General features: G+C 34.3%; 2 protein-coding genes across 4 annotated transcripts; both read left to right on the forward strand.

Annotated features, from left to right (window-relative positions):
* Positions 1-2,805: 2,805 nt before the first annotated feature.
* On the forward strand, positions 2,806-6,800 carry LOC145043628 (S-adenosyl-L-methionine-dependent methyltransferases superfamily protein). Of its 2 annotated transcripts, none has more exons than XM_078992336.1 (10): positions 2,806-2,927; positions 3,013-3,139; positions 3,437-3,581; positions 3,816-3,906; positions 4,023-4,220; positions 4,298-4,533; positions 4,609-4,740; positions 4,832-4,899; positions 4,980-5,041; positions 5,525-6,800. In XM_078992336.1, exons 2-10 carry the CDS (start codon positions 3,027-3,029, stop codon positions 5,665-5,667), a joined length of 1,188 nt encoding a protein of 395 aa, XP_078848462.1. In that variant the 5' UTR covers positions 2,806-2,927; positions 3,013-3,026; the 3' UTR covers positions 5,668-6,800. The 2 variants fall into 2 exon arrangements, with proteins under 2 accessions (XP_078848462.1, XP_078848464.1); XM_078992338.1 differs by having other exon boundaries at positions 4,047-4,220.
* A 2,187-nt stretch (positions 6,801-8,987) lies between these two features.
* Positions 8,988-10,736, forward strand: LOC145039141 (Ribosomal L18p/L5e family protein). 2 transcript variants are annotated; one of them, XM_078987255.1, is made up of 6 exons: positions 8,988-9,053; positions 9,154-9,241; positions 9,503-9,668; positions 9,774-9,862; positions 10,005-10,157; positions 10,413-10,736. In XM_078987255.1, exons 3-6 carry the CDS (start codon positions 9,575-9,577, stop codon positions 10,566-10,568), a joined length of 492 nt encoding a protein of 163 aa, XP_078843381.1. In that variant the 5' UTR covers positions 8,988-9,053; positions 9,154-9,241; positions 9,503-9,574; the 3' UTR covers positions 10,569-10,736. The 2 variants fall into 2 exon arrangements, with proteins under 2 accessions (XP_078843381.1, XP_078843382.1); XM_078987256.1 differs by having other exon boundaries at positions 9,009-9,053; positions 9,181-9,241.
* The last annotated feature ends 1,684 nt before the right edge of the window (positions 10,737-12,420 follow it).

Raw genomic sequence — 12,420 nt, forward strand, 5'->3', positions numbered from 1 at the left:
AATAGGAACTCAACGGTAAAAAGATAGACGAAAACAGAGTCCATATGAAGGAGTTACGAATTCTTCGCGGTCATTTAACAGTCTAAACGTCTCCTACTGTTAAATTTGAGATCGGTCCAGAATTAGCCAACGGAGTCTAAATGAAAGTTGTAGATCTTGATTTTACCTACCTTTGAAAAAAAGAATGTCAAAAACGGAGCTCGTATGCGAGAGTTATGATTTTTCTAAGTTTGAAGGCTGATACGCGATAAGGGGTGACGTGACACCACCCGAATTGGAAACATGGCACCACTAGAAGGCTGCCACATGCCCCAACTCGGCGAGTAGGTCCTCCAACTCAGTGAGTCCATCAGTCAGCACCCCTATAAATAGAGGTGCCGGGTCTTGCCATTTCTTCACACCTCTCAAACCTTCTTTCTCTCTCCAATTTCTCTCTCTAAAGCCCCTAACCCCCCTAAAAGCCTAGGTAAGCCCCTTAGCACCCGAAGGAAGCCCCGAGGCTCCCGAAATCCCGAGAAAAGAGCCTTTCGGCTCGGGAACGCTGCTCTGGCGAAGCCCGATTTTCGATAAAACCCGTTGTAAGTGAGTTATGCCTACCCTATCTTTAGTATAGCTTATGTTTCAATATAGTAATGTTATTAGGACCTTATAAGGAGTATTTGGGCTATTATTATGGGTTATATAAGTATTGTTTAATGCTTATATAATAGTAATAATAGCTAGACTATTAGTTAATCGCGGTTAACGTTAAACTAAACCCTAGTGATATTGATACTAGGTTTTGTCGAGGAAAATTATTTTAAGAGCAACGAAGTGCTGTCCGAGTGCCGAGTCACCACCTAATCAAGTGAGTGCATAATCCCTTTCATGAACATGATTTTAATACAAGTATTGATTGAAGTATTAATTATATGTTTATGTGCAAGTTAATTGATGTTGCCTGAAATACGTGTTAAAGAAAATACCTGATTATATATGATGATTTAGGATAAAGAGTAAACCTAAATTAATTATGAAGAATATTAGGTAGTATTTTCCAGACAACAACTATTCAATGGACCCTTAGTAAACAAGTGTAAAATTCACGGACACTTTCATAATACCTGTTGGCTTTGTATGCATAAAAGAATGTAATGGATTCATACCCTTTAAATATTAAAATGTTGAAATTTGATGTATAAATTCACATTACTGGAAAAGGGCTAATGGAATACACCACATAGGCACATATAATATGGTTGTAATAAAAGTCCATGTTATAAGGGGATACTACTAATCAAGGATATGCTACGGTTAGTAGAGGGGATAATGACTTAGGAGGGTAACTACCTCTTATCCGTGTTCACATATTAACAACTTCTTCTTTTTTTGTACATAATAAAGCAATTAACTTGTTTTAACTGTTTAAATTATACCAATATTACCGGCTAATACATGTTTTAACCGGTAACTCAAAGAGAAAATGACTACGGAGGGTAACTACCTCTTATCCGTGTTCACATATTGGCAACTTCTTATTTTTTGTGCATAAGAAAGAAACTAACTTGTTTTAACTGTGTAACATCCCAAAAATCATGACCAAAATTTTCGTTTTTAATATCATACTAAAACCATAATTGTCAAACAATTAATTTAATACTCCAGCATCGGGCCTCGACCGACATCAGGCCCCGCCTAGCACCGAACCCCGCTCGGTATTATACAAATTTGTCTCTCTTAGGCCTCGCCTGTCTCCAGGCCCCGCCCGCTAAACACATACAATCATCTAACATGCTAACACATAAAGAAACATACTCTACTGTATCCATGTCCTAAGAAACATACTCTGATAATAATGAGATACAGAACTTCGTCCGTACTCAGCTAGTTCCAACCAGGGCTTCAGCAGTGCAAGGTGAGTCTCCTCACTGTGTGAATGGGTCGAAGGCCATAATGCCAGCCCATGTAGTCTATGAGTAGGAAGACTCGGGGGTTAGCCATAGGCATTGTTTGCTAGTATGTTATTCCAGACCAAGGTCTGATGTCGGGCGGGTGCCTGAGGAATGTTTTCATGTTAGATTATACTTGTTGTATGTGTGATACTTGTATGTGCCTGGTAAAGAGGTGAGTGTGGGTGAGCTCCCGTATCTCATCACTAGCTGAGTACGAATGATGTTCTGTATCTCATTATTACCAGAGTATGTTTCTTAGGACAGGGATACAATAGAGTATGTTTCTTTATGTATTACCATGTTATAGGATTGTATGTGTTTAGCGGGCGGGCCCCGGAGACAGGCAGGGCCTAAGAGAGATATATCTGTATACCGAGCGGGGCTCGATGCCAGGCGGGGCCCGATGCCGGAGTATTAAATTAATGGTTTGACAATTATGGTTTTAGTATTAAATTAAAAAGAAATTTTTTGGTCATGATTTTTGGGATGTTACACAGTTAAAACAAGTTAGTTGCTTTCTTATGTACAAAAAATAAGAAGTTGCCAATATGTGAACACGGATAAGAGGTAACTACCCTCCTAACTCATTTTCCCTTTGAGTTACCGGTTAAAACAGATATTAGCCAGTAATATTGGTGTAATTTAAATAGTTAAAACAAGTTAGTTACTTTATTATGTACAAAAAAGAAGAAGTTGCTAATATGTAAACACAGATAAGAGGTAGTTACCCTTTTAAATCATTTTCCCGTTAGTAGAGTATCCCATACTAGAAACAGTGAATATGGCTAATTTAATATTATTAGGTACTTAGGTTGAAATTGAATATGGCTTAAAACCTAGATCAAATACAAGCTCATTTTAATCAACAAAACAATTCATGCATTGTGCATTAAAGTGTAAGTTCATAAAGAACAAATTTAGGGTTAACTCTCCGCACTTCGTTGCCAGTTCAATCTCCCATCGAATTAGAGCAAACTGCCTTCAATTTTCATCAAGGTAAACGTTCAATGTACTCGCAATAATATTTCCGTACGATTTGCGTAAGAAACCTTAGTTTTCAGAACAATATGATGATGTTCAGGTAATCCGAAGAGCATGGAAGCGATCTCAAACTTGCCATTGCCTGATGCATTCCTTGAATTTCTCAACGAGAACGGAATCGACCCTTCAATTTATACTGCCACTGATTCTACACCTCGCTATATTAGGTAACTTCCCATATCCCATTTCCTAGGTTCTAACTTTTTCCTATGCAAAATGTTATCTTACTCTTGGAAATTCCTTCATGAAATATGTAGTTTCCTATAAATTTCGTTGAAATTGAGTGTCGCTAGAATCTAAATCCAGTTCACAGAAGTCCAATTACGACTTCTTAAAGTCAAACAAACCACTTCTAAACAAATAATCAAGATTTTTCATTAGTAGAATTCGAACTATACAAGAGCATATATGCAAAATATAAAGATTGACCATCAAATCCATCGATCTTCTCTCGATTTCTTCAGATTAAAGCCTGGATGTGAGGAGCAACTTGAAGCAATCGAAGCTGACATCAAATGTAAGCTAGAGAAAGTCGAATGGTTGCCCAATTTTTATTCTTTACCACCCCACATTCAGATTGCTAGCTCAAAGTCATATCAAGAAGGAAAGGTGATCTTTCACATCATCTTCACTAATTACTACAAAAACGAGTTTCATGACATTGAATACAATTAAAAGATACGTGACCTAAAGAACAAATTGTATTAGTATACTATTGGTTGTAATTTCATGACATTAACCTATCTACCACACATTGTTAAAAACCATATAAATAAATAAAAAACTTTCAATTTCTTCCTATTTGCAAATACATATTATGCATTTGGTAAAAAAAAACTTCAGATATATGGAATTGATGCAGCATCTGGAGCTGCAGTTTCAGCTTTAAACATCTCACCTGGAGACCATGTTCTTGATCTTTGTGCTGCTCCAGGTATACATATATATAACTTATTCTGAGTTGTATTTATGTCTCAAATCTCAATTAGTTTACATAGTTAATTGTTATCTAATCCATTAAAATAATCACATTACTAAATTTGTCACAAGGTGCTAAACTTTGCATGGTGTTAGAACTTCTTGGAAACTCAGGCTCTGTAACTGGTGTTGATGTGGCAAAACATCGGTTAGCTGCTTGTAGAACTTTAGTCCAAAAATATAAACTTGGTGATAATTGTCGCCTCTTTGTAGCTGATGGAGCTTCATTTTCTTTAATCCCAATTCGTGTTCATTCTGATTTTAAATCAGGTAAATTTCTGCCAAAAGAGGCGTATTACATTGGAAATTGGAATTGAAACTGGTGTTCAAGTTTTTGTTGTTTTTAGTGAACAGGGAATTTGGTGTGGAAAAAGATGAGTTTTTGTTCAAAGAGTGGACATCTAGGAGGCCTTGGAAGGAAAGAAAAAGGGCAAATAAGGAAATCAAAAATGGTTCTTTGGAATTAGTTCAAGATCCTGAGTTGATATATTATGGGAGGTGTTCTGGGGTTGTTGGAATGAGTAAGATTGAATTATTTCAAACTGTTTCAAGCCATGAGATTTCACAATATGGTTATGATAAGGTATTGTTTTATTTGTTTTTTGTATTTTTTGGATTGATTGATTTAGTTTTTTTTTTTTAAAATTTGAAATATAAGGTACTTGTGGATGCTGAGTGCACACATGATGGTTCAATTAAACACATACAAAAGTTTGAAAATTGGGGGTGGTCAACCATGGAGAGACGTGTCTTGGATGCAGAGAGAACCGATGATTTGACTGTTCTTCAGGTGGGATTAGGAGGGCATTTATGTCTTTTACACATAGCATTATTATTATTAGAGTTTTGTATCTTTTATTGACATGTTTGACTCAATGCAGTTTCGGCTTTTGACAAATGGTTTTAAACTATTGAGAGTTGGAGGGAACCTTGTTTATAGCACTTGCAGGTATAAAAAAAAATCAATATCTTACTTTGGTTTGACCGAATGTTGACCATCGAGTTTTCTTGTAATTTTTTATGGAATAGTTTAACTCATGCTCAAAATGAAGACGTTGTTGAGAGATTTCTTTCTTTGAATCCATGTGCCGGTAATTTCCCTCATCTTTACTGCATCTGACATGCATTGGACTGAGACCGAGACAGATGCCAACAGAACACAAATTACAATCTTTTGTCCCATCCAAAAAGGCGAAACAAAGTGGGACAGGGACTCGCTCTCGACCTCGCGTCTATCCAAAAGACATAAACGCCCTCCCCATCATCATCATTGAAAATAGCTCTAGAAAGCTTGTCCCATACAGTCTTGTCCCGTGTAACAAACGCAGACTGTGTTTGTTACACAGGACATAACTAGACTATACAAGCTTCCTAGGGCTATTTTCGATAATGAAGATGAGGAGGGCGTTTATGTCTTTTGCATAGACGAGAGATCGAGAGCGAGTCACTGTCTCACTTTGTTTTGCATTTTTGGATGGGACAAAAGATTGTAATTTTTGTTCTGTCGACATCTGTCTGAGTCCCAGTCCAATGTATGTCAGACGCAGTAAAAACTGTTGTATTTTATTTTGCAGAGTTGTTGGTGATCGATGGTTCCGAATCTTGGCCATGCAAGAGTGGAAGGATACCAAAGACTTTGCGTTTTGATCCGTTGACTTCTAGAACAAGTGGCCTTTTTGTTGCCAAGTTCACAAAACTGGCAAAAGATAATATATGATGAAGGGGTTGCAATCTACACTCGCAATTAGTGAGTGATGTTCATCTTGGGTCTTGCAAGTTGTGCCAAGTTTGATGGTGTGCAGTTGATAGTTGTACCACAAGCTTCATATACTTGTACCTTTCCTTGCTTGACCAAAAATTCTCCATGTTGTTCATCAAATTGTAGAGTATAGCTTGAATGACTTTGAAAGGTCAAATTAACAATAGAATTAAGTAGTAAGTTAGTATTTGATATAATGGAGAATCATAATAGCATTTTTCATCCATTTGATTTAGAAAAATGATTTGTTTTGTTCAATGAAATGGAATCGATAGGATCATGATTTCTTTTATTTTGTTAAACTTCATAGCTTAGGCGGTATAAAATATTTTAATTTGTGTAACTTCCGATGACAATTTTTTAAGGGGTAAGAAATAGTAATATTAGTTAGAAAAAAATTATACTATTGGCGCATGTGGATCACCAAAATTCGTTTACTATAAAAACATCTACGCATTTGGTCCCTCTAGTTTCAAAAATTGTCTATCTAGTCCTTTTGGTTTTGGTTGATTCCGTCTGATCATCATCTATAATGGTATGCAAAATTGTTAAGAGGTAAACCCTCCTTGATGAACTTTCAAACACTGGACTTATCGTACACCTTCCTCACGTATTCCCTCATATTCCTTGGAAGAATTGACTATAATGTTAAAATCATTTTTAAATTGTTGCTTCGTTAAACTTGATTATTGGTCAACCCTACTATGAAAAATCCTTCTTCTTTGCAGATGATAACGTTGAAGAAGCTAATAGGTTTTTTTGCTGGATGAGTTATGACGATACAAGGACGACTAGCTTCATCAATTTAATTAAATGTGATTAGATGACAGGGAACAATGAAAAGACGAATATACCCTTGTGTGAAGGACTGATTTGGGCTCAAATAACATCTAAAATTAGACATGACAAGCCCTGTAATTTTTTAAAGCCACAGGACCAAGCGCGTAGACGTTTTCATAGTTATCTTTACCAAACGATTTTTGGCAAACCATATGGATCATTCGTGTAATCTTGCCTAATAGATATATATAGTTTTTTTATCGTAGCATTGTACTTCCATTTTTATATTTTACATTGTATTTTTTATTTTATTTTTCTTGTTAAAACATATTTTACGTCCGTAATTTTTACCGGATGATTGGAGATGGTGACATGGTAGAAGTCGCAACAACTCAACAAGCATTAATATTCTTTTGTTCCATCTTTGAGGAAAAAAAAGAATGAATTTATCCTCTTTGAGGTTGGAGTTTAAACCTTTAGTTATTAAAGTGAAATGAATATCAATAAACTAATCATATACTACATAATATAATTATTTAATATAACTATGTGGTTCGATTTTTGAGGATTGCTTTCCAAAATAAAACCACACCAAACCGATTTGGCTCGGTTTTTGCTAAATTGAAAAACACACCATCAGTTTATGTTTCAATTTCTTTTTTTTTTGTTGGATCGATATGCATAAAGATCACTTTCTCTGCTCTATGTTAACGTACTAAAATAATGTAAAAATAGATCATTGAAATAAGTGTCGTCTTCTTGAGTTGAAGTTAATGGAAAGATAAATACTCAAGCGACTGACTTGAAACTGAAATAAAAGGTCGTTTCAAGAATCTTTTCATCACCTCCTTTGGCTCTTATTGGTTCTCTTCGCGATTCGTTCCCTCTTTTAAATAGAGAGATGTTCTTGTGGCAAAGAAATGGTCATATCCAATAGTAAACTTCGACAATAAGGACCGTTTTACTTGTCTAGATAGCAACATCTAACCTTGTACTTATATGCAATACCGACATAAGTCGGGTAATGCTCACGATGGACTTGCCTTTTCGGCAAAGTACTTGACTTCAAAAACAGCCAACTAATTTAATTCAAGAAATAAGATTTATACAAAAAGAACGAATTTTCTACCCCTCTAACTAGTTATTAGCATCTGAGAGTTTTAATGATTGAATTGTCCGCATCTCTTACAGGTTTCACTGCTCTAACTAGGGTATCCCTTGAAAAAAAGTCAACTAGAAGGCAAAATCTAGTTGGTCAAAAGTGGCACACTAATGTACTTGAGCCTATTTTCTAAGATCGAGAAACGATTTTTATGCTATAAACTAGTTAATTTTTTTTTTAAAAAACTTTACCCTCAAATCCAAACACTCTTCTACATACAAACATTTTTTTTTTATAAATATACTCTTTAATTCCATTTATGTTCATGACGAGACTTGAACCTTTGATCTTAAGGAAGGAGGACAACACTAGAAACCATTTGATATGTTTCACCTCTGTTAATAACACATGATCAGAAACGTGAATGAAAAACATTTTCTTTAAATATCAGTTATCTAACAGTATAACCGACCAACAATATTTTGTGCAAAGAAAACAAGAGAATGTTTTTCTTAAGACTATAACAATGTATTGATTAGTTCAATATCAGTTATCTAACAATATAATTGACGAAAATATCTTGTGCTAATAAAACAAGAAAACAATCCTTCTCGAATCCTGGGAGTTATGTTCCATTTCGTAAGCGAGTGTTTAGTGTGAAGTACTTCCATTCGCCCTCCTCCAATTAGGGACTTCTTGTCTGAATAGTTATCAAGCGCAAGGGAAAAGATATATTTCAATATTTTTTTATTAGTATAGATTCTATTATCTATTTATTTATCATTTTGTTTATATTTATCTCAAAATTTTACTTTAAAAAATATTTAATGTTTACATTTTGATATACAACACAATTATTTAAAATATGTCAATATTTTTTAATCAATATATATTGAATTACTTGATTATTCATCATTTCGTTTTTATTATTTAAAATAATACTTTTAAAAATTTTAATATTTATACTTTTATATGTAATATTTTTTAGAGTAAATTACACGAATGGTCCCTATGGTTTGGGGAAATTTACACGATTGATCCCTAACTTATTATTTAACTCGGAAAATCCTTACTGTTTGATTTTGTTACGCGCTTGGTCCCTAGTATTTGCTTTTGTTACACGCTTGGTCCATGTCTTACCTAAAAAGATTATTATTTAAATAGAGAAAAATGATGCAGTATGTAAGGTAAGATGAGGGAGGGGGTGATGGGAGTGTGTTTATTTAAATAAGTTAAAAAATCAATGACAAAATAATATTTTTAGGTAAAACAAAGACCAAATTCATAACAAAAACAAACAGTAAGAATTTTTCAAGTTAAAAAAATAAGTTAGGGACCAAACATGCAAATTAATTTAAACCATAGGACCATTCGTGTAATTTACTCAGTTTTTTATAATCAACCCAGAAAAGGAAGAGATTAACTATAACCGCTCTACAAAAGTTCTTGGTCACGGCCTCTGGTAAGCTTCGCTGTTTTGATTCAATAGTTCGTTGAAACAGGCAAATCCCAAAATAATTTCTTTGTTGCTTCTTGTCGCAAACCGGAAACGACGAGTGAAGAAATGACTTAGGGTTTCGTTGTTGCAGCTGGTTATTGGTTTTCTTCTCTTTTTGCTTCTTTTTCTTTTTCAAGTCCGAATACCTGCAAGTAAGTATCTCTCTCTCTCTCTCTCTCTCTCTCTCTCTCTCTCTCTCTCCATAAAAAATTTCACTCTATCAATTTGGCAATTTTTCGATTCTTTTGCGGCCGAATAGAGTGGTTGATTGCTGGTTATGAGGAAACGTATCTCCTTAAACCTGTTCGACAAAATGCTCCAATGAATGCTCTATGATTAATTTGCTTATTACAAGCTTAATTTTCTTTGTAATCACTTAGGTTGCGTTTCTATTTTCTCCTTTCATTTCGTAGGTGGAAGTTCGCAACTCATAGTGGTTGATTTTATCAAGCAGTGTCGGTTGTAAATATAAGTCAATTATAAATATGGCGCTTCAGGCATTCCCCAGGCTTCTGCAATTCAAGAGCTGTGATCTCTTTGGAAATGATTCGTTGAGTTTTCCTCCAATTCAGAGTAGAAGTAAGTGAAATTATATCTTGAAACCAAGCATACAAATTCATCTTCAAATATGTTGTTTGAAATCTTTGACAATATCTGTATACTAATTCCATTTTCTATCTATAGCTGTTCATACAAAGCCATGGGTGATTGAAGCAAGAGCTAGAACAAGGGTAGAAAGCCCAAAAGTTCGGAACAGAAGATTGCAGAAAAAGGTAAAATTTTCATCCTCAAACTCTTATTATCACCAAAATAGGATAAAATTCTCTGAGTATTTTTCCTGTTTTTAGCCCTATATTTCCAATTTCATCATTTTCAGTTTTCAAATGACACTGATTTTGTGTTTGGTTTGAGTAGTACAATGGCACACAGAAGAAACCAAGGCTTTCTGTATTCTGTTCAGAAAAACAATTATACGCGATGCTTGTTGATGATCAGAACAAAAAGTGCTTATTTTATGGCAGCACTCTGCAACAATCAGTTCGTACAAACCCTAATTCTACCACCATTGTAAGTTACATAAAAACTAGACAGACTTTCTAGGGCTATTTATAATGATTAGGATGAATAGGGGCATTTATGTCTTTTTCATATACAACATTTTGAGAACCCTTTTTGGTGGGACAAAAGATTGCAATTTGTGTCCCATCAACATTAAACTCTCAGTCCACTGCATGTCAAACACAGTATAAGGTTGTGTATTGTTCTGTTATGTTACAAATGGGCCCACGTAATTTGGGTTTGACAAGATTTTAATTTTTTTAGGAAGTGGCACAACGTGTTGGTGAAGAGCTTGTTAAGGTGTGTAATGATCTTGGAATTGATGAAATTTCATCTTATGATCGTAATGGTTTTTCAAGAGGAGCGAGAATGGAAGCATTTGAGATTGCATTATCTAATCATGGTTTTTTGTTTCGGTAGATTTCCATACCAATTTGAACCTCTTAGAAGTATTGTAAAAAGATCAATCAAAATTTGTACCTTTTTTGGAGCTTTGTATGTCATATATGTGTAAAATCATGTATAAATGGTTGTGATAGATCTAATCGACATCGTATAAAAAGGACATCTCTTCACCTCTAGGACAAATATGTACCCTTGGTGCTATAGTCTTGTTCTTAGTTGTTATCAGTTATTAGGTTTTTTCAACTATTAATCGGAAAATTTTAGCTTAAGCACATTAACTAAACCTCTTTTTGTTGGTTTTGAGTTGTTAAGTGAGTGTGTTTAGAATTGAGTGCCTACTTTTCTCGTTTTTAGTTGTAATTTCAGTCATTTATTAAGGCTAGGTGTTCAAAATTAGTCAAAAACTCAAATAGTCAGAATTATATTTTAAATTTGTAATAAAGAAGTCAAAATAAGTCAACAAAAACTAAAAAAAGTCATAATTAAAGACAAAAAATTCATGAATAGCACTGAAGAAAATTCACAAATACTAGAAAATTCTTTCCATCTCCATCTATCTATGATTTCATAATCTCTAATAAAGTTATTCTTATAAAATACTGGAATGTATCAAAATTTACATAAATTGCGAAGTTGCTGTTTGAATAATCTAACCTATATAAATGAATTTTTTTGAAAAATTACTTTTTTATTTATTTAAAATAACCACTTTGTTCGGAATATATCTTTCCGGAGAGTTCTCTAGAACACGACAATCGTTTATATATATATATATATATATATATATATATATATATATATATATATATATATATATATATATATATATATATATATATATTCATTTGCCCTCTGCATTCTCTCTCTTCATCCTTTATTCCTCTTCCCCAAATCCAACTTTCGGTTATAAGGCTAAGGGGTATGGTTACACCCAACTCATCGAAAAAGTGACGTTACCTCAGCTCTACTACAAACTCACTACCAATCGTCAACGCCATGTCAGCTTCACTACAAACCCACCACCAACCCTTGGAAATGGTTACCACTCCACATATAAAAAGGGCTTAACGGCACAACTTGTTGTCTGTTTGCCTTCTTATTCGTTGTACGATCATAACTAAAATGTTTTGTTTATTCACCAATCCGACAATATCTTTGGTAAAATAAATGTAATTTACTTATTTATTATTATATTAAATTAAAAAAATAGTTCAAATAAAACACACATTAAAAACATTAAATTAAAACACATTACATTAATTTTAAAACACACAAATTTAAATCCTAAAATACTTAAAAAACGTTAAAAAACAAAATCATAAATTACTTATTTATCATAAATTACTTAAACAAACACACAATATACCAACTACAACATAAATATTAGAACCTAATTTTCATATTTAGCACGGAAAAGTTGGTTGGTTGGGTCAAGATCCGGTTGGGGATTTGTGTTTATGATTTGAAAATCGGTAAAAGCGATTTTTTGACGACGAGATTCCTCCGTTGATTGATATTTTTTTTTCTAGAAAACTTAGAGTTTTATCTATAGATTCCATAAGCCCCTCGTCGCTAGTTGCAGTTGCTTTTCCGCTTGAAGGCGCCGCCCGTTCTGCTTTGTCCCTTCCCGGTGGTCGACAACGTTGGACTTCTGGTGGACCCCTCCATCGGCAACATCGACATCATCATTGAGGTCTAGCCCAAAACCCGCGTTCGAAGCAGAAGTTCTTGGTCGTTTTTTTGGAGCTGGTGGTCGGGTCCGAATGCGATGTCTCCGGATTAAAGACCCATTTTGGACCGTTACGGCAAACTTCCCACGCTTTTTGGTGACCAAAATGTTTACAATTGTTGGTAACTTTGAATTTGT

The sequence above is a fragment of the Lactuca saligna genome, chromosome 4, assembly GCF_052625555.1.
Source record: "Lactuca saligna cultivar CGN05327 chromosome 4, ASM5262555v1, whole genome shotgun sequence".
Classification (NCBI taxonomy): Eukaryota; Viridiplantae; Streptophyta; class Magnoliopsida; order Asterales; family Asteraceae; genus Lactuca; species Lactuca saligna.

Coding starts and splice junctions, on each gene's coding strand:
- LOC145039141 (XM_078987255.1), top strand. CDS start 9,575: ATGGCGCTTCAGGCATTCCCCAGGCTTCTGCAATTCAAGAGCTGTGAT. Junction 9,669..9,773: donor TCCTCCAATTCAGAGTAGAA/GTAAGTGAAATT, acceptor TTCTATCTATAG/CTGTTCATACAAAGCCATGG. Junction 9,863..10,004: donor ACAGAAGATTGCAGAAAAAG/GTAAAATTTTCA, acceptor TGGTTTGAGTAG/TACAATGGCACACAGAAGAA.
- LOC145043628 (XM_078992336.1), top strand. CDS start 3,027: ATGGAAGCGATCTCAAACTTGCCATTGCCTGATGCATTCCTTGAATTT. Junction 4,221..4,297: donor TCATTCTGATTTTAAATCAG/GTAAATTTCTGC, acceptor TGTTGTTTTTAG/TGAACAGGGAATTTGGTGTG. Junction 4,534..4,608: donor CACAATATGGTTATGATAAG/GTATTGTTTTAT, acceptor TTGAAATATAAG/GTACTTGTGGATGCTGAGTG.